At 38.8% G+C, this 23,482-nt stretch overlaps 1 protein-coding gene across 2 annotated transcripts in view; it reads left to right on the forward strand.

The window, feature by feature from the left end:
• The first annotated feature begins 7,111 nt into the window (after nucleotides 1-7,111).
• LOC111142522 (TATA-box binding protein associated factor 4b) overlaps nucleotides 7,112-23,482 on the forward strand; it is a 127,671-nt gene continuing 111,300 nt past the window's right edge. The window contains exon 1 of one of the 2 annotated variants that reach the window (XM_022495762.1): nucleotides 7,112-7,745. In XM_022495762.1, the coding sequence (XP_022351470.1) occupies nucleotides 7,403-7,745 (343 nt within the window). In that variant the 5' untranslated portion in view covers nucleotides 7,112-7,402. The remainder of the gene's footprint in view (nucleotides 7,746-23,482) is intronic. The other variant, XM_022495764.1, reaches the window with a different exon arrangement.

Genomic DNA, 23,482 nt, shown 5'->3' on the forward strand with positions numbered 1-23,482 from the left:
AGGAGATTGTCTCACTGAGATAGGGATTACAGGAGAAAAAGCAGGCTTGAAGGTAGGATTGTAAATTTAATCTAGTTTTTTGTTTGTTTTTGGTTTTGTTTTTGTATGTGTGTGTAGTTTAGTTTGAGCCTGTGAGACATCCAGGTGGATATAGTAGGTGGCTGTCTATATAAGACTGGAGGACAGAAGAGAAATCTGGGCCAAAGATAGATAAATCCAAAAGTCATAAATATATAGATGGAAATTAAGCCATGGAAGTAAAGTTATCACCCAAGGCAAATACAGACTGAAAACAGAAAGCTGAAATATGAACTTCCTATTACTGTATGGAGTAACTGTATTACATATAATACAATGTGTACCAGGGATGTACAAATGAGACAAAATCCTATCCCTACGTGCCTGTCTAGAAGTTGGGAGTGGGATAGGAGTCCGAAAAGTACTCTCTTTGTCAAGTATCTGCTTATGTATTAGGTTCTCTCTTCTGGTTCTGAGATGAACATGACCTCAACTATGAAGAAAATACACAATTTAGTGAGACAGGATAGGCAAGAAAAACAACTGAAATGACCACAATATAATAAATATCATGGGAAAGGAGAGGCAATGAATTCATCCAATGTAGGTTATAGCCTTTTGAAGGTCAAATAATAACTGGCAAGGTAGAACATGAGTTTCAAATGTGTGAAGTCTTTGAAGAGAGGTAAAGCAATGTATGAAAAGGCATGACATTAACAGAGAGTTTGGGACATTCAGGTTATTTCTGTAGTCATCTATGGTGCCATTGGAAGGTGCCCAAGGGAACACAGCAGAGATCACTTGGGCAGTCCAGCAAGTGCCAGATTGTAATGAATTTTGTATGCCATCCTAGCTATTTGACATTTTAGCCTGTATTGGGGGGATGTGAAAAAGTTGTTAAGTGGGAGCTACGTAAGTAGATTTGCATTTTAGGAAGATTGTTCTGGAAGCAATAAAGGGACATAGATGGGGATGGAGGAAGGGAGAAAGATTAGAAGAGAATTTCACAAGTTCCCACCATCACAAGTTATCTACCTACCAGTGTCTGTGGCCAAGAACTCTAACGTTGGCTTCTGTTGCCACAGATGAATGGTCCACTGCTTATAAAAGCTAAAGCTCTCCACTTGTGCACTAGATTCCATCTCTTTTGACTTTCAAGGACATGGCTCTAGCAAGTCTCCCCTCTTTACTCTGCTATCAGTAATTTCCCTTCCTACTGGATCATGGCCATCAACATATAAGTATGATGTTATCATAAAGAAAACCTTTCTTCACCTCATCCCCTCCATCTACAGGCCCATTTTTCTGTGCACTCTGCATCAAAACTTCACAGCCTTCAAATCCTTTCCATTCTTTCTTGAAAATACTCCAGTCAGGCTTTTACCTCCACCTTCCACAGAGACTTGTCTTTTAGCAAGGCTACCAATGACCCTGCACTGTGTTGCTGTATCTACTGGGCAATCATCAGTCCTCATTTTACTCAACCTATCAGTGGCATTTGACACAGTTGATTCTTCTCTTCATCTGAAACTTGGCCATTTCTTGGCTTTCAGGACTCCTTACTCTCCTACTCTTCCTCTTATCAATAGAGATTCATTCTCCACCACCTGTTCCTGGGTCCTCTTCATCATCCCAACCCTTAACGTTAGAGTACCCAGGACTCTGGCCTCTTCTCTTCTTCTCTATACTCTCTCCCTCCTTGGTCATACTGAGTCCAGTGGTGTGAAAAATACCATCTGTACGCTGGTGAATATATTTTTATTCAGCTTGGACCTCTTCCTTGAACTCTAGGTTTGTAAACCAGCTGCCTACCCCAAACACTCTTTGGATATATAATAAGCATTTCAAATTAAAATATCCCAGGGGCACCTGGGTGGCTCATTTGGTTAAGCATCCAAGTCTTGATTTTAGCTTGGGTCATGATCTCAGAGTAGTAAGACTGAACCCTGCATAACACTCTCTCTCACTCTGCCTCATTCCCTCTCTGCCCTCTTTTCCTCCTCTCAAAATAAAATAAAATAAAATATCCCTGGTTGGGCACCTAATTTCCCAACTGCCATTGCAGTCATCCCTATTCCAGTCAATAGCCCCTTATGCTTCCAGTTTGCCTTGACCAGAAACCTTTAAACCATCCTTAACTCCTTTCTCATACTTCACACTCAATGCATCAGGAAAACCTGTTGGACCTAACATCAAAATATTTCCAGAATTTGACCACTTTTTACCACTTACCCCAGTATCACCTTAGTCTAAGCCACCATCATGTCTCACTTGGGTTTTCCAGTAGCCTCCTTAAATAGTCTCTCTAAAATTATCTCTATATTATTATCCTGGTATATTATCCTATTATTATCCTATCCAGTTAGCCCTCTAGGACTATTCATAGAGCAGTCAGAGTGAAGTTTTAAAAATATAAGTCAGATAATGTTCCTTTGCTGCCCAAAATCTCCCCATGCTTTTCCAACTCTCAGGGTAAAAAGCAAAATCCTATCAGGCCTACACAAGGCCTGATGTGATTTGGCTGCCTTCTCTTTCTTTCTTCTTCCATGTACCAACAGTACTTCTCATCCACTTGTTTGACTTCCTTTTGCAGGACATGCATCACCATCTAAGATACCATATAATTTACCTTTTTATTTTTTATTTACATTTTTATAATTTACATTTTTACATTTTGTCTGTTTCCACTGGAATGTATGGTTCACAGGGACAGGGATTTCTGTCTTTTCTTTTTTTACTGATATATTCTCCGCTGCCAAGCACACAGTAAGCATACAATGAACACTGGTTATATGAATGAATGATTATATTCATTATATATGAATTATATGAATATGGTTATATGAAGGAATGACTGAAGGGATTGGGGAGGAAGATCTTCTAAGAAGACATAATTCCAGAAAATGAGAGCAAAAACAGACAATACAAGTAAAAAGTTCTGTGAGTGCAGAATCTTTTAGAAAAATAAGATTATTTCTGAGATTACAGCTTCTTAAGTAGTCATTGCTTTTTGTACACTTACTATGAATGAAAAGGAGGGAGTACTCCCACTTTTAGAAAACACCCATCTTGCTAGGTTAAGGCAGTGATTGTAATTAGCTTAAGCAGGTTAACATAGTTACTCAGCTTCATGACGTTCAGTGGTTTCCTGAGTGCTAAGGGAAGGAGACCAGGGAGTATGTAGCTGTACTTACAAGATTTCGGTTGTCACTAAGATTATATATTTTAAGAAAAAGCTTGTATTAATTTTTGATTATGCAAGTAAATTAGAATATACACAAATATAAACAGGAAATGATCACTTAGAATGTTTCCAAACAGATGTCCTCTGTTAAGAGTTTGGTGTATGATCCAGATTTTCTTCTGAGCATATATCTGCCTGCTTTTTGGTTTATTTATTTATTTTTTTAGCTTACAAAAAAATGGAATCATTCTTTCTATACTATTGTCTAACCTCCTTTTTACATTTAACAATATACCATGATCATTTTTCCAATAATGTACCTCTACAAGTATAAATCTGAGTGGCTGATTACTAGTCCATAGTGTGACGCATCCCTTATGATAGGATCTTTCTGTCATATCCACTTTTTGTAGGAGCATGAAAAGTGTCTCAGACCTCATTAAACCTTTAGTGAAGGCATAAAAAATGGAAGTCATTAATAAAGTCAAACTTCTTAAGACTTTAAGCTGCATTCCTTTAAGAGGACAGAAATGACAGACTGGTGTTGTAGGAATGTGTTGTACTGCAGAAAAGTATTTAACTGTTGTGAGGTAAAAGCCCAGATACTGGCCTAGGTTCGAGGTATAGAGCTTGAGGCTATTTGTTTCTGACTCAATTTGAAGCTGAGGCCGTAACCATCTTAGCCAAATAGTTAGGTTTTCTCAGGCAGATTTTTCAGCTGATTTCATTTCACGGATTAAGAAAGCTTTCTGTTGGGGCGCCTGGGTGGCTCAGTGGGTTAAAGCCTCTGCCTTCAGCTCAGGTCATGATCCCTGCATCGGGCTCTCTGCTCAGCAGGGAGCCTGCCTCCCCCTCTCTCTCTGCCTGCCTCTCTGCCTACTTGTGATCTCTGTCTGTCAAATAAATAAATAAAATCTTAAAAAAAAAAAAGAAAGCTTCCTGTTTAAATTCTACAGTGTAGTAAACTTTTATTCATTTTCTGAGGAGACCATAGACTTATGGAAAATCAAAAGGATAGTAAGGGTAATTTGCATTGTCCACCGAGTAATTGTACCCTTAGCCTTTGGTTTTGCCTAAATTAAAGTGCATTCATGTATGTGTGTAAAATACTGAAATTTGGAAATATAAATTGTGTTTGTTCACAGTTTTATTTCACTACCTGAGTTGATGAGCAGAGTCTGAGGTAATTAATGACTTAATGAATTAATGTCCCTCATTTAGAAGGTCCTATCTGGTCTGAATATTTGTGTCTCCCCAAAATTATGTTGAAATCCCAACTCCCAAATGTTCTGGTATTAGCAGGTGGGGCCTTTGGGAGGTGGTTAAATCATGAGGGTGGGACCCTCAGAATGGAATTTGTACCTTTTGAAAGACCTCCAGAGAGGTTCTTTATTCCTTCTGCCATTTGAAGACAGGGGAAGCCTGTGATCTAGAAGAGAGCCCTCACCTGACCATCCGGGCACCATGATCTCAGATTTCCAGTTTCCAGAACTGTGAGCAGTAAGTTTCTGCTGTTTATAAGCTACCCCTCACCTAATCCCCAGAGGTATAAACATCCAGTTACAAAATAAATCATAAGTCATGAGGATGTAATATACAGCATAGGGAATAGTCAGTAATATAATAACTTTATAGTGGCAGTAGCTAGTCCTATCAAGGTGATCATTTCGTAATGTATAAAAATACTGAATCGCTGTCATACACCTGAAACTAGTATTGTATATCAATTATAATTCAATTAAAACAAACAGTCTGTGGCATTTTGTTACAGCTGCCTGGATAGACTAAGAAGATAAATGAGTAAGTGTTTCTCAACATCTTTAATTTTACGAATATTTTAACAGATAAACATAATAAAAATCAAGGTATAATCCTCCCCTGCATTTTTTTTTTCTCACATGGAGAGATAAAATTCATTTTGCTTCCCTATGTTTACTGTTTTAGTGCAAGTTTCTGTAGAAGGAAAATGTAGCAAACATGATTATTACTAAACTCCAAATTCAGGAGTAGATACTTGGGCCAGGTAAGACATATATTCTTTGCAACTAGAAAACTAACGTTTCCATCAATGAGACAAATAATAGAGCAAATTATAACAAAATGTTCAAGGTCATTTTAAAGAGAAAGTGTATTTCCTCAGTCAAGCCTCTTTGTAATTTGATTGAGGTTATTTGCATATCTAAACAAAGTATGTGAGTTGGGGGTGGGGTTTAATTAAAGTTCAGAGAGGGAGAGTCCTCAGAGCCAACTCTGAGCCTTCCTTCTACAAGGGTTTATTGGATTACACTCTGTGGAGAAAAAAAAAACAAGGTTAAAGAATTTGCCCAGCTACTAAAAAGCAGATCTAAGATTCGAAGCCTCTAGACCATCTAGCTTCACTGAAAATGTTGCATAGATCTATTTAATTCATTTAGCAAATATTTGTTAGACACCTTTCATGTGCAAGGCATTTTGCCAGGGACATATGGGATATATGATGAATTAGGTATTTGTGGAGATATGGAAAGAGATGCACTTTGGTTTCATACAGACTGTTTTGGATCCCAGTTCCTTGGAAAATTACTCTTTTAACCGCAGTTTTTAAGTCAATACAATGAAATGGCTGTTAAAAACAAAATAAAACAAGAAAATGTTCCTCTTAGTGACCAGCACACAAGGGGCCCTCAATAAATTTATCCTTTCCCCAACTCCACAGTATTTTCTAGAGGCCACGTGATCAGTAAGCCTTCTTGAATGGGGAAGGTTGTAAATGACTGAACTCATAGATGGGCTGATTTGGACTGGTTGAGATGGGAAAGACAGCAAATGTAGTGAAGTGTGAAAGCTGTGAAGATTCTCTCCACTGGCGTTTACAGGAACGGAGAAAACCAGCCGCTGTAAAGATCACCTCGCCTGCCTACTTGCAAAATCTCCTTCAGTTATAGTGTCGGTTCCTATAAACATAATCTTCCGACAAAAGCCTGAAATCAAGGCATCCTCTCTAACTAGATCCCTAAGGAGCAAGTTTTTCCTGATTCACTTAACAAACACTTTCTCTACTTTTTCAAATAATATTTAGGATTGCAGTTGAAATCTAATTGCTAGAATCTGAAGAGGCAGGAATCAAAAGACACTGTTCCAGTTTTCAAGGAGACAAAACGTAAACAATTTACGTTTAGAGGTGATAAGAGATACCTATAGCCGCCCAAAGGAAGAAAACGATATTCCCTTGGGGCAGCTCTAAAGTTATAGGAAAACAGACATATTTTGCGTACTATAAAAATATACGCCATTCTTAAACATTTAAAAGAAAGAAACTGACAATTTTTTTTTCAGTGTCAATTTTAACGCTCATTTTGCGACGCTTTAAGGCAAAGCTTGCAGAAAAACAGAGGAAGCGTGGTTTTGTCTGAGTTACCGTTCTCTGAAGCCAGTCCCATTTTTTCCTCAAAGTAAAAGCGTGTGGCAATCACACTCCTGGATTTTAAAGGAACATACCATTAGGTATACAAGGAGAGGAACCCGAATGTCGCAGTTTTCCAAGTGCGGTCTGCCCCTCCCACATGGTAGGTTTTTGGCAACTTGACCCTCCTTCCTCCAGAAGTGGGGGAAGATTCTAACGCCCTCTGGAGCCGTCCCTAGTGACGTCACGAGCGCGATTCCAGACTGTGGCCAATCACAGGGCCGGATTCCGGGGGAAGCCCGGGGTGGCGGCGGCGGCCTGTGCGCGTGCGCGAGGTCTCCGCGTGGCTATATAAACATGGCTGGTGTGGCCGCGCGGTGGGGCCACGCCGAGTGTGTGTAGGGGGCCTTGGGGCGCTCGGGTTTGTAGTTTTGAAGTTTCTGGCGGGGGAACTGGGGCGCAGAGCTTTGCTGGATGGTGGGAGCCGAAGTGACGCCTTCCGGGCTCCGCTGCTGCGGGACCCGATGCTGAAGCGCCGGGCTGAGCCGGCGCACGTGTGATCGCTGCTGAGGAAGCGGCGAGCGGCCGAGCAGGTGTCGCTGCGGCCAGGGCCGCACGGACCAGAGTGAGGTGCGGGACGCGCGGGTCTCGGTGTCCAGCCGGCGCCCGTCACCGAGTTCTGTGTCGCGGCCCCTGCGCCTCTCCCTAGCGATGCTGTGGAGCCGGAACTGCTCTGGAGTCGGCTGCCGCTTGTCAAGCCTACCCTAGCCTCTGTTCCCGGAACGGCAGCGTCGCAGCTGCGGCTCATCCACCCGGGGATGCCCGCGGGCCTCACGGAACCGGCCGGCGCCGCTCCCCCGGCCGGTGTGAGCGCCTCCGGGACCGTGACGATGGCCCCCTCTGGGACTCTGCCTGTCCGGGTGGAGAGCACCCCGGTGGCGTTGGGCGCCGTGACTAAGGCTCCTGTCAGTGTCTGCGTTGAGTCCACGGTGTCCCAGCCCCTGCGGTCCCCCGTGGGTACCCTGGTGACCAAAGTGGCTCCTGTCAGTGCTCTTCCTAAACTCAGCAGCGGCCCCCCGCTGCCTGCTCCTCAGATAGTCGCTGTGAAAGCCCCCAACACCACAACAATCCAGTTGCCTGCTAATTTGCAGCTTCCTCCAGGTATGTCGATCACCTTTTCCAGCTTACCTATCGGTCCAGCCAGCGGCGACACGGGAAACGTCGCAGCTCTGGATTGTGCCTTCTTGCTGGTAGCTCTAAAAACAAAACAACAAAAACAAACAAACAAAAAACTCAGCTAAGAGAACCTTTCATAATTGACTTTGCAGGGCAGTGGTTTGACTTTACAATTAATATAGCTTCTTTGAATCATTACTGCATAGTTTTTTACATATTTAAGGAAAGAATTTCTTCACCCAAGTGACACAGTAAACGCTGGAGCAAGTATATTCAGGAGGGCCTTTGGGGCACTAGCTCGTAGGTGCGAGAAGGTAGAATATAGCTAAAGTTTTTATTTTTACGTGGAGAAGAGACCAATTTATATAACCACACGCTTAGATAGCCATATTTTTCAAAAAAGTTTAAGAAGTTCTTGTGTGTTAAGGCTGAAGGAGGATTTTTAATTTAAGCAAGCTAAAATAATTTTACTGCTTTTCTAGTACCAGAAATGAATAATGCTGCTTTCTGCACAGTCTTTAGATGTGTGATGATTGTAATTTTCAGTTAGAAGAATACCTGTCTTAAGGGAGCGGTGCCAAAGTTGATAGATCAGAGGCATGGGGTTACATTTGAAGCGGGTGTGTGATGCTACAGTTAATGAGTCTGTGACTACTTTTTATCCTAGGGTTTACATGTTTGGGCTGTTTCTCATGATTTATGCAAAGATTTTGCTTTGTGATTATTCAGAATTTGTAAATTTGAGTGTTCTACCTTCTTTCTTAACTCCGCTGAAAGTGTCTTGGAATTTCAGTGGGGAAAAAAGGCACAAATCACATTCTTTGGAGTGAACTCTACTCCTGATTATATCGTCTCCTATTTATTTTGCTTAGCAGTAATTGGAACTCAGACCCGCAAAGATGGTAAAGAAGTGAAACATTGGATTCAAGATTTTAGTATCCCCCAGCAAAATGATAGGGGCTTTTTTGTAGCTAATGTTCTGATTGATTATGAACATTGTGGAAAGATTATGTTCCTTACTTTTGATGAAATTCTGTTTCAGTTTTTTATGGTACAGGAGGTACACACACTTGAGGCTGTGATGTATATGCCACTGGATACATTTTCTGACAGTTCTGAATTGTCAACCTGCCTATACTTATAAAGTAGTTATGAATGTGTTTGAATGAAATAATCTTCTAATTCGGTAAAAATTAAATTCCTGTCTAGTCACTGAAGATTGTTTAGAAACAATTAAAAAAGTATTAAAATAGAAAAATTATCAAGAGGGGGCGCCTGGGTGGCTCAGTGGGTTAAAGCCTCTGCCTTTGGCTCACGTCATGATCCCAGGGTCCCCGGATCAAGCCCCGCATGGGGCTCTCTGCTCAGCGGGGAGTCTGCTTCCTCCTCTCTCTGTCTCTGCCAGCCTCTCTGCCTACTTGTGATCTCTGTCTGTCAAATAAATAAATAAAATCTTTAAAAAAAAATTATCAAGAGTAAAAACTTGGGGGGCGCCTGGGTGGCTCAGTGGGTTAAAACCTCTGCCTTCAGCTCAGTCATGATCTCAGGGTCCTGGGATTGAACCCCTGCATCAGGCTCTCTGCCTGCTTCCCTTCCTCTCTCTCTGCCTGCCTCTCTGCCTACTTGTGATCTCTGTGTCAAATAATTAAATAAAATCTTTAAAAACAAAAAAAAGAGTAAAAACTTGGTAAGTGGGAACTGATCACTAATCGAAGGCATACTGTGCTATACACTTTTTTTATATTATTTATATCCTTTTGTTGGTCATAATAGGTAACAAATTGAGAAAGGTCTCTAAGGGTAAATAACTTGCCCAATGCTAGACATCTCATAGGTGTCAGAGGTAATTTGAATCCAGGTCGGTATATTCTTCAGATTATGAGACTGACGCGCTAGCTACTGCGCTAACGAGGCACCTTAGGTCGGTATATTCTTTATAGAATGCTGTGCTTACCACTTGGTGTGTGTGTGGTATCAGGGCTAAATGGTGACAGAGAATTTTAGAGCCTAATCTTTTGTATGCAAAGAAACCAAAACTGAAACTTGCCAGAGCTGTACAGCTGCAAACCAGGACCACAATCTAGGTGTGCACTACACTAAAACATTTTAGATAATTGACCATGGAAAAATTTACAGGAGCAAGGAGATAAATTGCCTTTAGGAATTGTTACAGAGGAGGTAGGGAGGTGCTTTGAAGAGCAGCTTTTGGAAATATTTCAACTGACATGGCAGAAGACCATACTAACTTTTGTGCTTTCATTGATGCACAGTAAGGTAACGAGTCGTTGAAGAATAAAATGGAAACACTGATTAAAGTAACTTTTAAAAAAATTATAAGTCTTGTACTGTTTATTTTATATACTGAGGATTAGTAATTGATTACTCAGGGATGCTTAAATCACATAGAAGTCAGCTTTGCTTTTTCAAGATAATGAATACTTTAAGTATTTGATTTCTGTTTACTTCAGAATTTCCTCAATGAAAAAAAGTGGTTTTCAAAAATATAGATACGCAGCACAAGTTTTTTCTAGGGAGCAGAGACTGGAAATAAAAAGGGGGTGTCATTGTGAAGAAATGAAAGAAGCTATAGCAAAGCTCTGAAAATTACTCTGTCGAATGTTTTTGGTAATCTCTTTCATCTTCTCAGTCTTCTCTTATGAACATGTGGGATTTGGGGCAAGACTGCGGTTCTTTCTGTTTGTGGTATTCTGTGTGTCTTCTATCACTTGTTTGAGAAAGATGATCAAGGTTTGGTTGCTTCTGCTAAATCATAAACTGGTAGCTTCTGCTTGATGGTCATACTGTACAGAAGTCTGTGAAAGTTACTTGTAAAATGGTTCAGGTGTTCTTTGTCAACTCTTTCATGCTGAGGCATGGCATAGGATTTGGATCTTTCTCAAATTCCTGAACCAGTTCCTGGATAAGTTAGTGGTTCTTATTTTCACCCTGGCTTTATCAAAAGGATATTGTGTGAGGACAGGGACTCTGTCGCTGACCTTATTACCCAGGGTTTAATAAGTTTCTTGCTCAGAGAGGGCACCTGAGTAATTGAATGCACACATTAGTGTATGTGGAGAAAGAAGAGGACAATAGGGCTGCAGCCCCCAAGGGATTCCAGGGCCGTTACACATATCAGTGCATTTTATTTTTAATTTCTTCGCTCATTCTGCTTACAAAAGCGGCATATGTTCATGTAAAAGAAAAAAATCATTACTGAAATATAATATACCCCCTTCATCAGATTTATTGCTATTAACAATATTGTCCTTTTCATGTTAGTACCTATAAATCTTCCTCATTTTTTTTTTAAAGATTTTATTTATTTATTTGACAGAGAGAGAGAGAGCACAAGTAGGCAGAGAGGCAGGCGGAGAGAGAGGGGGAATCAGGCTCCCCGCCTAGCAGAGAGCCCAGGACCCTGAGACCATGACCTGAGCCGAAGGCAGAGGCTTAACCCACTGAGCCACCGAGGCGCCCCTTCCTCATTTTTTAAGTCTCTTAGTAGTCCACTGTATCAATGTACCATCATGTTTTGACCACCTTGATATTCTTAGATATTGATACTGTTTGCACTACTTTCTGTTATGATGCTATAATAAACATCTTTGTGTATTTTTGTGCAGTTTTATAAATGTATTTTCTATAGGATGAATTGCTGGAAGTGGAATTACTGTTTCAAAAGGTAATCTTTTCATAGGATTACCAAATTCTGTCCCCAAGTGATCATTTAAATGCATAATTAATGATGTTCATACTTGATTTTAATAAGCTACCTGTGGGGTTGCCTGGGTGGCTCAGTTGGGTCATGATCCCAGGGTCCTTTCTTTCTTTCTTTTTTTTTTTTTTTTAAGATTTTATTTATTCATTTGACAGAGATCACAAGTAGGCAGAGAAGCAGGCAGAGAGAGAGAGAGGAGGAAGCAGGCTTCCTGCTGAGCAGAGAGCCCGATGTAGGGCTCGATCCGAGGACCCTGGGATCATGACCTGAGCTGAAAGCAGAGGCTTTAACCCACTGAGCCACCCAGGCACCCCCCCCAGGGTCCTTTCTGCTTAGTGTGGAGCCTCCTTCTCCCTCTCCCTCTGCCTGCTGCTCCTCCTGCTTGTGCTATCTCTCTCTGTCAAATATATAAATGAAATCTCTTTTAAAAAAGATTAGAAAGATAAAAAGCTATCTGTGGAATCTAATACGTAATTTTCCAGACTTGACATTCATTAACAGTAAGAGAAGAAGAGTCCTATAATTGAGTGGAGAGAGATAGACTTCAAATGTAGAGAAATGTGGGTGGATGATAATGTTATACAGATTTGTTACTTACTGAATAATTATGCCTAAGAGGGCTCTTGTTAGTTTGTGAAGTAAAGTAAGTATGTAATATACAGTAGCTGGGAAGGTTTAGTTCAGGGCAGGTGTAGTTCAGAGTTGGGACTAGGTGTGCTAATCAAAGGGACTTGGTGGGTTAGCCTTTTGTGGAAAGCAGTGAAGTATAGCAATAAAGGGCAGAATATTGTCCAACAGACCTGGATATGAATCCCAGCTCTGCCACTTAATAAGTTTGTGATTTGGGTCAGGTTTATTAAACTCATCCTCAATGTCAGTTTTATTATGTCTAAAATGGGATCACACCTTCTTCATAGAAGTATCATATGGGTTAACTAAGAATATAAGTCTGCATATCATAGAACTCTAAAGAACACCATTTGTGTGGAATACAGAGTTGCGTAGCAGGCATGTCTGAATATTTAAGGTACCTGTATAACATTGGCTAGCTATAGGTACTCAGGTTGCTATTTATCTAATGTGTATTGGCATCTACCAAATTCACTATAATTTATTTTTAAAAAGATTTTATTATAATTTAAAAGGATGGATTTTGAAATAACCTCAATGTCTGTATGCCTCCACTTTTTTAGGTCTGTTATACAAAATTTGGAAAGTACAGAAAAATTGCCCCAAATATTTGGAGTGTATCTTTTAGTTTCCTTTTTTATGTAAACTTTATGGAGCTATAATTTTTTACTAGTATACTTATTTTAAAAAAGAAACCATTTACAGTAAGTTTTGAAAACTGACAAAGGTATAGCCACCACTCCAAGATAAGGAGAACTTTTCATTACCCCAAAGTTTAGTTTCTTTGGGGGGAAAAAAAAATGTATGGATGCTTCCTTTATTTATTTATTTATTTTTACATAACTGAGATTCTATTATTTAATTTCTGTATCCTTGTTTTTCACTTGCCATTATACAGTGACAGTTTTGTGTGTTCTAACCTCAAAAGCTTAATTTTAAGGGGTACATAATCCATTATTTAATATTTTCTCTATTTGTTCATTTAGGTTGCTTATGCCTTTTTGTTTAAAAAAGTACTTACAAATAAAAATAAACAGATGTTTTTGTATTTAGATTGTGGTGTGTGTTTTGATTATTTTCTTGGGACAGATAACAAATTCCAAGAATTTTGGAATTTCTGGATCAAGGAAATATTAGTGTTTTAAAGTTATATATTTTTTAAACTACACATACATTTCAGTGCTAACTGTATACTAGGTTCTATGTTCAATTCCATGGATACGGTGGAAAATAAGGTAGACACAGTACTTCTGGAAATTAAAGAGATTTTGAGAATTTCCTTAGGTTGTTCTGGGTTTAATTTTTCTCCTACAACATTATTTTTGTAAACTGAGGCATACATATGTAAAAACAAATTTGCCAATTTAAAAAGAAGGTAAAAACCACCTGAAAACATGGGATCCTACTTTTAAAAGATGAAATTTAATAAAGTTAATAGAAGTTCTGTTTTGACAAATCCACTGTGTAAATGGAGAATAGAGAAGATGTGTCATAAGGGATAGTAGAATCTGGGATAAACCTTTCTGATTGATTTTAAGTTTTTCTTTTTTTAAAAAAATAAGGATTTTATTTATTTATTTGACAGGGAGAGGGAGATAGCAAGAGAGAGCAAGAGCAGAGGGAGCAGCAGGCAGATGGAGAGGAAGAAGCAGGCTCCTCGCTGAGCAGAGAGCCCAGCTTGGGGCTCCATCCCAGGATTCTGGGGTCATGACCGAAGTGCAGACTGCAGACGCTTAACCAACTGAGTCACCCAGGCGCCCCTTAAGTTTTTCTTTTATTCACTCAAGGAATTATTGGAATGAGAGAAAAAGAAATTTAAGTGACTTTAAGCTCAGTAAGGGGAACTATGATATAAAAAATTAAAGGAATTGGGGCCTTGGTGCCTGATCAAGAAAACAACTTTGAGTATGTTTGTCTGCCTTTAAGTGTTTAAAGGACTGCCTGTGGAGATGAAAGTAGGCTTATTTTGTGTGCTTGCACAAGGGACCTATCTGTGAATATTATGGGAAGAATTTTTTGGTTCTGTATTAAGTAATAACTTTGTATTTCTACTCTACTTGTGAGGGGGTGACATTTGTACATCTCTACCAACTTAACTCTAGACCTCAGTAGAGACTAGAAGGGTACCATTTAGGCAATTACATGTAGGTATTAAATTATAATAGGTGAATTCTGAAAGTTTTTTGGCTCTTAGATTTGTGTGATCCTTTCAGGGTCAGTATTTACCAATGCTAGGAAGTTGGACAAATCAGAACCACCATCCAGATCAACTTGTGGCCAAGACAAAATAGGAAAGTCATCTTGGGACGACGTAGCAGTTCACTGGGCAGATGAGTAGAGTAGTATGTTAAATTATGTAAATAATAAAATAGAGAGTGAGAATAAAATAAAAAAATAAAATAATATAAATATTATTTATTATATAATAAATAATATAAAATAAATAAATAAATAAAATAATATAATAAATATTATTTATAAAAATAAAAATAGAGAGTGAGCACTGGACCACTTTACACTTTAACATCTTAATATTTTTAGAGGAAACGTGCTCTGTAACCTAATGTATGATTACTTTCTTTCAACATGTCTGTAGGATAAGTAGGCAAACTGATTATTCTTTTATGATTGGAAAATGAGTCAAATTTATCAGGATTTGATTCAGAGAGATGTGGTAGCTGGTTTTCAGACGAGAAACTAGTTTCTTTTATATGTTTATGAATGCTTTTCACTAAGTTGCTCTTTAGAACTGGGCCTTTGGGATAGATAAACACTTCAGTTAAAAGAGCATTGACTAGATGAGCTTTTGTTATTTATTTTCAGTATTGTCTTCAACTATTCTAGTATTATTTCCTATCGAAGTTTTGAGTATTTAGTTGAAGAAAAGGTTGGATTGTGGACCTTTTGGTATTAATAACAGTTATTACTACTATTGATAACTTTAAAATTCAAAAGCCTGCTTGGAAGTATTGTATCATTTAATCCTGTTAATGATCTTGGAAGGTAGGAAGTCTCTCTATCCACTAATATGGGGTGTCTTAACATTTATTTAGATCTTCTTTAATTTCTTTCAACAGCATTTTGTAGTTTCCAGAGTATCGGTATTCTACTTATTTTGTTAAATTTATCAGTATATTATTTTTTTGGTGCTATTGTAAATGAAATTGTTTTCTTTGTTCCATTTAGTCATTCATTGCAAATGTATAAAAATACAGCAGATTTTTTACATTGATTCTGTATCTTGCCACCTAACTGAACTTACTAGTTTTAATAGTTTTTTTCATGAGTTTGTTAGGATTTCAACATAGAAGATCATACAATATGTGAATAGGTAGTTTAACTTCTCTCTTTGAATGCCTTTTATTTCATTTTCTTGCTGAATTGCCCTGGTTAGAATTCTCGGAACATTGTTGAATAGAAGTAGTGATTGCAGGCATTCTTGTCTCGTTTCTCATCACAGGTATCTTGTCTTATTCCTCATCTTAAGGGAAAAGCATTTAGTCTTTCACCATTACATGCAGTGTTAAGTGTGAGGTTTTTTCAAATCTCTTTCACCAGGTTGAGGAAGTTTGCTTTTATTCCTATTTTTTTTTAAAGATTTTATTTATTTATTTGACAGATAGAGATCGCAAGTAGGCAGAGAGGCAGGCAGAGAGAGAGGAGGAAGCAGGCTCCCTGCTGAGCAGAGAGCCCGACATGGGGCTTGATCCCAGAACCCTGGGATCATGACCTGAGCCGAAGGCGGAGGCTTTAACCCACTGAGCCACCCAGGCGCCCCGCTTTTATTCCTATTTTGTTGAGTGTTTTCATCATGAAGAAAAGGGGTGTTAGATTTTATCAAATGCTTTTTCTGCATCTGTTGAGATGATACAGGGTTTTTGTCCTATATTGATAAGCTGTTTTACAGTAATGTTTGTGTGTTAGACCAGCCTTCCACACTGAGATAAATATTACTTGATGAAGTATAACACTTTTTTTGTGCTGCTGTATTCACTTTGCTAGTACTTTGTTGGGACTTTCTGCACCTATAATTATAAGGCATATTGGTCTCTAGTTTTTTTGTGATGTCTTATGTGGTTTTGGTATCAGGTTACTACTGATCTTACAAAATGAGTTGATACATGTTTCCTTCTCTTCTATTTTGGAAGAGTTTATGAATGATAAGTATTAATTTTTCTTTGGATGTTTGGTAGAATTTACCAGGGAAGCCATCTGGACCTGGGCTTATCTTGCGGATACTTTTTTGATTAGTAATTCAAATCATTTGTTAGAGACCTCATCAGGTTGCCTATTTTCTTTTCTTTTCTCTCTCTTTTTTTAAGATTTTATTTATTTATTAGAGAGCAAGAGAGCACAAGTGGTGGGGAGGGACAGAGGGAGTAGGAGTAGCTACTAAGCAGGGAGCCTGATGCGGGGCTCCATCCCAGAACTCTGGGATCATGACTTGAGCTGAGGCAGATGCTTAACCGACTGAGCCACCCAGGCATACCTAGACTGCCTATTTTCTTGAGTCAGTTATAGTAGTTTTTTGTTTTTAGGAATTTGTCCATTTCATGTAAGTCATTTAATTTATTGGTTTATAATTATTCATAGTATTATTCTCTTATTATCCTTCTTTCGATAAAGTAGTAGTAATGTCCCTTCTTTCATTCCTGGTTTTAGTAGTTTGAGCCTTCTTTTTTCTTAGTCAGTCTGGAAAAGGTTGTTTTTTTTTTTTTTTTTTAAAGATTTTATTTATTTGACAGACAGAGATCACAGAGAAGCAGGCAGAGAGAGAGGAGGAAGCAGGCTCCCTGCTGAGCAGAGGGCCTGATGTGGGGCTCTATCCCAGGACCCTGGGACCATGACCTGAGCCGAAGGCAGAGGATTAACCCACTGAGCCACCCAGGTGCCCCTGGAGGTTTTTAAGTTTTGTGGGTCTTTTCCCAGAACCAGTTTTTGTTTTTATTTTTCTCAATTGTTTTTTATACTGTTTATTTACCTCTGCTCTAATCTTTATTAATTCCTTTCATCTGCTTCCTTTAGTTTTTATTTTGCTCTTTTCCCCCAGTATCTTAAGATGGAAGTTTAAGTTATTGATTTGAATCTTCCTTTTTTTTTTTTTTTTTTTTAAAGTAGCCTCCACACCTAGTGGAGCTTAAACTCATGAACGCTGAGATCAAGACTTGAGCTAAGATCAAGAGTAAGATGCTTAACTGACCGAGCTACCTAGGTGCCCCTTAAATGTTCCTTTTTAAGAGAGGGAGGGAGGAGTGGGGGGGGGAGGGGCATAGGCAGTGGGAGAGAGAGAGAATCTTAAGCAGGATCCATGCCCAGCACAGAGCCCAATGCAGGGCTTGATTGATCTTGTGACTCTGAGATCATGACCTAAGCCAAAATCAAGTGTTGGGATGCTTAACTTACAGAGCCACCCAGGCACCCCCTTTTTAAATTCTGCCATTTGTAACTGTAAATGTCCCTCTAAGCTCTGCTTTATCTGCATTCCATAAATTTTTGTTTATTATGTCTTCATTTTCGCTCATTTCAAGGTATTTTCCAATTTCCTTTGTGATTTCTTCACTGACAGATGACTACTTAGGAGTAATTAATTTCTAAGTATTAGTGAGTTCCCCTAATTTCTTTTTGTTGCTGATTTCAAATTTCATTCCAGTATAGTTGGAGACTGTACATTGCATAATTTCAGTCTTTTAAAATTTACTGGGGCTTGTTTTATGTTCTAGCATGTGGTCTATCCTGAGAATGCTCCATGTGCACTTAAGGAGAATGTTGTTATTGGGTGGAGTGTTCTATAGATGTGTTTTAGGTTTGTTTGGTTTATGTATTGTTCAAGTATTTGATTTCCTTGTTAATCTTTTATGTAGTTGTCTATGCTTTGTTGAAATGGGGTATTTAAGTATCTCAATTATTATCGTTGAATTTCTGTTTTTCCCTTCCTTTATGTCAGCTTTTGCTTCGTATATTTTGGGCTGTTGTTTGTTGCATATATGTTTATAATTGTTAATATTCCTGATCTATTGGGTGTTTTATCAATTATAAAATGCCAACTCTTTAGTAACACTTTTAGACTGTTTTGTTTGATATTAGTATAGACATGCTAGCTTTCTTATGGTTGCTGTTCTATGATATGTCATTTACTTTCAACTTTGTTTTGTATTTGAGTCCAAAGTGTGTATTCTGTAGGTAGCATATAGTTGGATCTTACCTTTTTTTGGTCTGGTTTGACACTTTTGCCTTTTATTGGATTATTTAATTCATTAACATGTAATGTTACTTAATATAGTTAGGATTAGGTCCGCCATTTATTTTTGTTTCTACATATCCTCTCCTTTTTGTTCCTCTGTTCCTTTTTTCCTGCTTTCCTTTGTATTAAGTGAATATTCTCTAGAGTGATGCTTTGTTTTCTTTATCATTTTTTGATAGATATATTTTTTGGTTCTAGAGGTTACAAAATATATCTAATATAGTGTATATATCTCTAATAAATTTATAATAACTTATTTGAGTGAAATATAGAAACATTTCTATTTAGCTTATTTTCCTCCCACTTTTTATTTATTTTTATTTATTTTAAGATTTTATTATTTAACAGAGAGAGACTGTGAGAGAGGGAATACAAGGAGGGGAAATGGGAGAGAGAGAGAGAGAAGCAGGCTTCCCGTTGAGCAGGGATCCAGATGCTGGGCTTGATCCCAGGACCCTAAGATCATCGCCTGAGCTAAAGGCAGATGCCTAAGGACTGAGCCACCGAGGCGCCCCCTTCCCACTTTTTAATTTTTGTGCTATTATTGCTCTATATATTGCATCTAGGTTGTTAGAAACCCAATACCTTGTTATAATTATTACCTTATGTAACTTCATGTTTTTTAAAGAAACTGACAGAAGAAAGGAGCACAAAGACATATTTGTAGCATTTGTCTTATTACTTTCTTAGTTACAATTTCTGGTTTTCTTAATTTGTTTTCAACCAGAGTCATTTCCTTAGTGTGATACAACTTTAGTCCCACCTACTTCCTTTCTGCTGTTATTCACAGATATATTACATTTTGATGTTATGGGTCCAAATCCATAATTATATACATAGTTTTCTATACAATTTTTAAAAAAATTTTACTTATTCATCTGACAGAGAAAGAGAGAGAGACAGTGAGAGAGGGAAAATGAGCAGGAGGAGTGGAAAAGGGAGAAGCAGGCTTCCCACTGAGCAGGGAGCCCCATTTGGGGCTTGATCCCAGGACCCCAGGGTCATGACCTTAGCCAAAGGCAGATGTCCAACGACTGAGCCACCCAGGTGCCCCTACAATTTTTTAAAAGAAATTAAGAGAAGAAAACAGAATAGGCATATATATTGTCAAATTATATAATTACCTTTACCAGTGCCCTTTCTCATTTTCATGTGAATTTGAATTACTTCCTAGGATCACTTCTTTTGAGCTGGACAACTTTATTTAGTATTTCTTGTATGGTGTGTCTGCTGGCTAACCAGTCCACTCAGTTTTTGTCTGGGAATGTCTTTTTTTGTTTTGTTTTGTTAAGATTTTACTTATTTATTTGACAGAGAAAGAAGAGGGGGGAGCGAGAGGGAGAATGAGAAGCAGGCTCCCTGCTGAGCAGAGAGCCCAACATGGAGCTTGATCCCAGGACCCTGGGATCATGACCCAAGCCAAAGGCAGACACTTAACTTACTGAGCCACCCAGGTGCCCCTATCTGGGAATGTCCTTATTTTGCCTTCAATTTTGAGAGATATTTTTAATAAGTATCTGATTGTTGGTTAATTTTTTTTTTTTTTTTTGCTTTTCAGCAAGTGGAATATATCATTTCACTGCTTCCTGGCCTCCATTGTTTCTGATGAGAGGTCAGCTGTTAATCCTATTGGGGTTCTCTTGTAAATAGCAAGTCATTTTTGTCTTGCTGTTCTCAAGATTTTCTTTTATTAGACAAACATTTTTATTATGAAGTGTCTTGGTGTAGATCTCTTTGAATGTGTTAGAATTTATTGCGCTATTTGGACATCTAGATTATTCTTTGTCAAATTTGGTGAGTTGTCAGCCATTAATTCTTTGAATATTTTTTTGTTTCTTTATCTTTCCCTTTCTGTTTCTCTTGTCCTCCCTATTTGGTATTCACATTATGCCTGTGTTGCTGTGCATTTCAGTGGTACACATTTTTCTGAGGCTGTGTTCATTTTTCTTTTTCTTTTTTTTTAAAGATTTTATTTATTTATTTGATAGAGATCACAAGTAGGCAGAGAGGCAGGCAGAGGGGGGTGGAGAAGCAGGCTCCCTGTTGAGCAGAGAGCCTGATGTGGGGCTCGATCCCAGGACCCTGAGATCCTGACCTGAGCTGAAGGCAGAGGCTTAACCCACTGAGCCACCCAGGTGCCCCTCTTCATTCTTTTTTCTCCCCATTCTTGGGATTTAGAAATCTCTGTTGATTTATCTTCAAGCTTACTGATATTCTCCTCATTCGATTTCACTGTTGAATCCCCCTAGTGGATTTTTTTGTTACTGTATTTTTTAACTGCATAAGTTACTTTGTTTTAATAATAGCTGTCTTTTTTTAAAAAAATATTTATTTATTTGACAGAGAGAGAGAGAGATCACAAGTAGGCAGAGAGGCAGGCAGAAAGAGGGGGGAAGCAGGCTCCCTGCTCAGCAGGCCTCCATCCCAGGACCCTGAGATCATGACCTGAGCCGAAGGTAGAGGCTTAACCCACTGAGCCATCCAGGCACCCAATAATATATATCTTTCTAGCAATACTCTCTGTTTGGTGATATCATACCTTCCTTCACTTGTTTAAGCATAGTCTCCTTTAGTCTTTTGAACATATTTATAATGTTTACTTTGAAGTTTTGTTGTTAGATCAGACAGTCAGTCCTTCTCATAGGTCGTTTTCGTTGCCTGCCTTTTCCCCTATGTGTCATACTTTTCTTTTTCTTTGCATGTTGTGTAACTTGTTATTCAAAACTAATATATTGGGGCACCTGGGTGGCTCAGTTGGCTAAGTGTCTGCTCTGGCTCAGGTCACGATCTCAGGGTCCTGGGCTGGAGCATTGGACTTCCTGCTCAGTGGGGAGTCTGCTTCTCTTTCTCCTTCTGTCCCCCTTCAAAAATGGATAAAATCTTCAAAAACTTTAATATATTGCAGCAACTCTGGATACTGAGCCATGTTCCCATGAGTGTATTATTGTTGTTTGCTTTTTTTTTTTTTTTTTTAACGTCTGACTATTTTATTCTGGTGAAGTCTGTTTTTCCCCACAGTAGGTACCCTTTGATGTTGCTCCTCAGAGGGCACAACCTTGGGCATAAGCTCAACCACCCTGGGATAACAGGGCTCTCTTTTGACTTTCTCTTTCTCTGATTTCTCTGTTCAAAGTTGTGTGTCTCTCTTGGTATCACAGCCAGGTGTTAGGCTCTACTTTTGCAATCCAATTACCCTATTGTTTTCAGCAGTGCCATAGGGCTCAACTTGCTCCATAGTCTGATCCAATTAAATTTAGGCTCCTTTACAGGGATAATTTTTGAGGTTATTGTTTGAGGTTTGCTCTGACATCAAGAGGGCCCTTCTTACTTGTTGTTTTTCTGGTTTTCTCTGATAAACTAGCATTGGGCCTATGGCTTAGCTTGTACCTGTCATGAAGCTACCATCCTTATTTTATTTTATTTTATTTATTTATTTATTTATTTATTTGACAGAGAGAGATCACAAGTAGACAGAGAGGCAGGCAGAGAGAGAGAGAGAGAGAGAGAGAGAGAGAGAGGGAAGCAGGCTCCCTGCCGAGCAGAGAGCCCGATGCGGGACTCGATCCCAGGACCCCGAGATCATGACCTGAGCTGAAGGCAGCAGCTTAACCCACTGAGCCACCCAGGCGCCCCTACCATCCTTATTTTAATTGTTTTGTTGTATTTGAGAGTTCTCTTACCTTTGTGCTTCCCCACTGTGTTGAAATACAGTCAGCTTCCTTACAGAGATATTTGGAGCGGGCATCAGGACTGTGGAATGCTTCTTTATGGGCAATATCCCTGCTTTAAGAGTGGGGTACTGGGCTACCACCTTCTTGTCTTTATCTACTTACTTCTTCCAACATGGAACCTCCATCCTACAAAAAAACTGAGGTGAGGGAGAGTGGGGTCCAGAAACTTTTAGTGTGCCATCTGTGAGGTAGAGCCTTCCCTTTATGAGCGGAGATGAGTAAAAGAAGCCTAGAAATCTTTGGATGCACTTTTCTCAAATTTGTCCTCTGCTGTATGTATCTCAGTGTGGGGGAGATCAGAAATGCTGGTGGCCTGTTCCTCCCAGAGAGATACCATAGCCCTCAACTAGGAGCTTGGAGGAGAGGCTCTTTGCCACACTGTCTGATCTGAGAAGGGAAAGGGAGTGAGTCATGGTTCGGATGCCACTGTCTCTGGCTGTACTTACTTAGTTGTAGTAAATCCTCTTTAATAACAGTAGTCATTTTCTGTATGCCTTCAGGCAATTTCCAAAGACTTTAAATGGTTGTTTTTAAAAATAATTTTCACCAGTTATGCTTCCTTTGCTGGGGAGCAGGTTTGTTGAGCTCTTCATGCTCCCATTCTGGAAATGGAACTTCAGCTATGGATATTCTTATTTGCACCTCCTACTGACATGGACAAGAATTTCTTTAGATTAGAAATACTGGGTTAAAGAGTGTGCAAATGGGAATCAATTTGGCACAATCATGTAAAGTCGAACAAAGCAATTGTACCAAATTATATTACCATCATCAAGATGGTAGAGTTCCTATTGCTGCAGATCTAACACTTCATATTGTCATTGGACTAATTAATTTGTCTGTCTAGGTATATACAAAGTGATACCTCACTGTGGTCTTAATTTACTTTTCCTTATCATTGCCATCTGTGTTTTGTTGGCCTTTTGTCCTTTGAACATAAGTGAACTAAAATTTTCTCCCGTTTTGTCTTCTGTTTTTTTTTACCTGATAATGTCTTCTGCTAAACAAAAGTGTTTTTTTTTAATATACTCGAATGCAACAGACTTATTTAAGAAATTCTTCCCTATCCCAAGTTCAGAAAGATAATTTTCTACACTATCTAAGAGTTTAAAAGGTTTTACCTTTTACCTTTGTATTCTTAATGCCCTTGGGGTTTTGTGTGTGGTTTGAAACTTTTAACCTTTTCCATATAGATAACTTATTGACACAGCGTTATTTATTGAATAGTTGCTCTTTTTCTCACTAATCTGCAGTGCCTTCTAGGAGAAATTGATATGATATATCTGCATGAGTCTGTTTTGGAATTCTCCAGTTTATTCCATTGGTTACTTTGTGTAGTCTGGTTCTATTACCATACCATCTTACTGTTTTATAGTTTGATGTCATGAAGGAAAAGCGTTTG

The sequence above is a fragment of the Enhydra lutris genome, unplaced genomic scaffold, assembly GCF_002288905.1.
Source record: "Enhydra lutris kenyoni isolate GAN:26980312 unplaced genomic scaffold, ASM228890v2 scaffoldscaffold8, whole genome shotgun sequence".
NCBI lineage: Eukaryota > Metazoa > Chordata > Mammalia > Carnivora > Mustelidae > Enhydra > Enhydra lutris.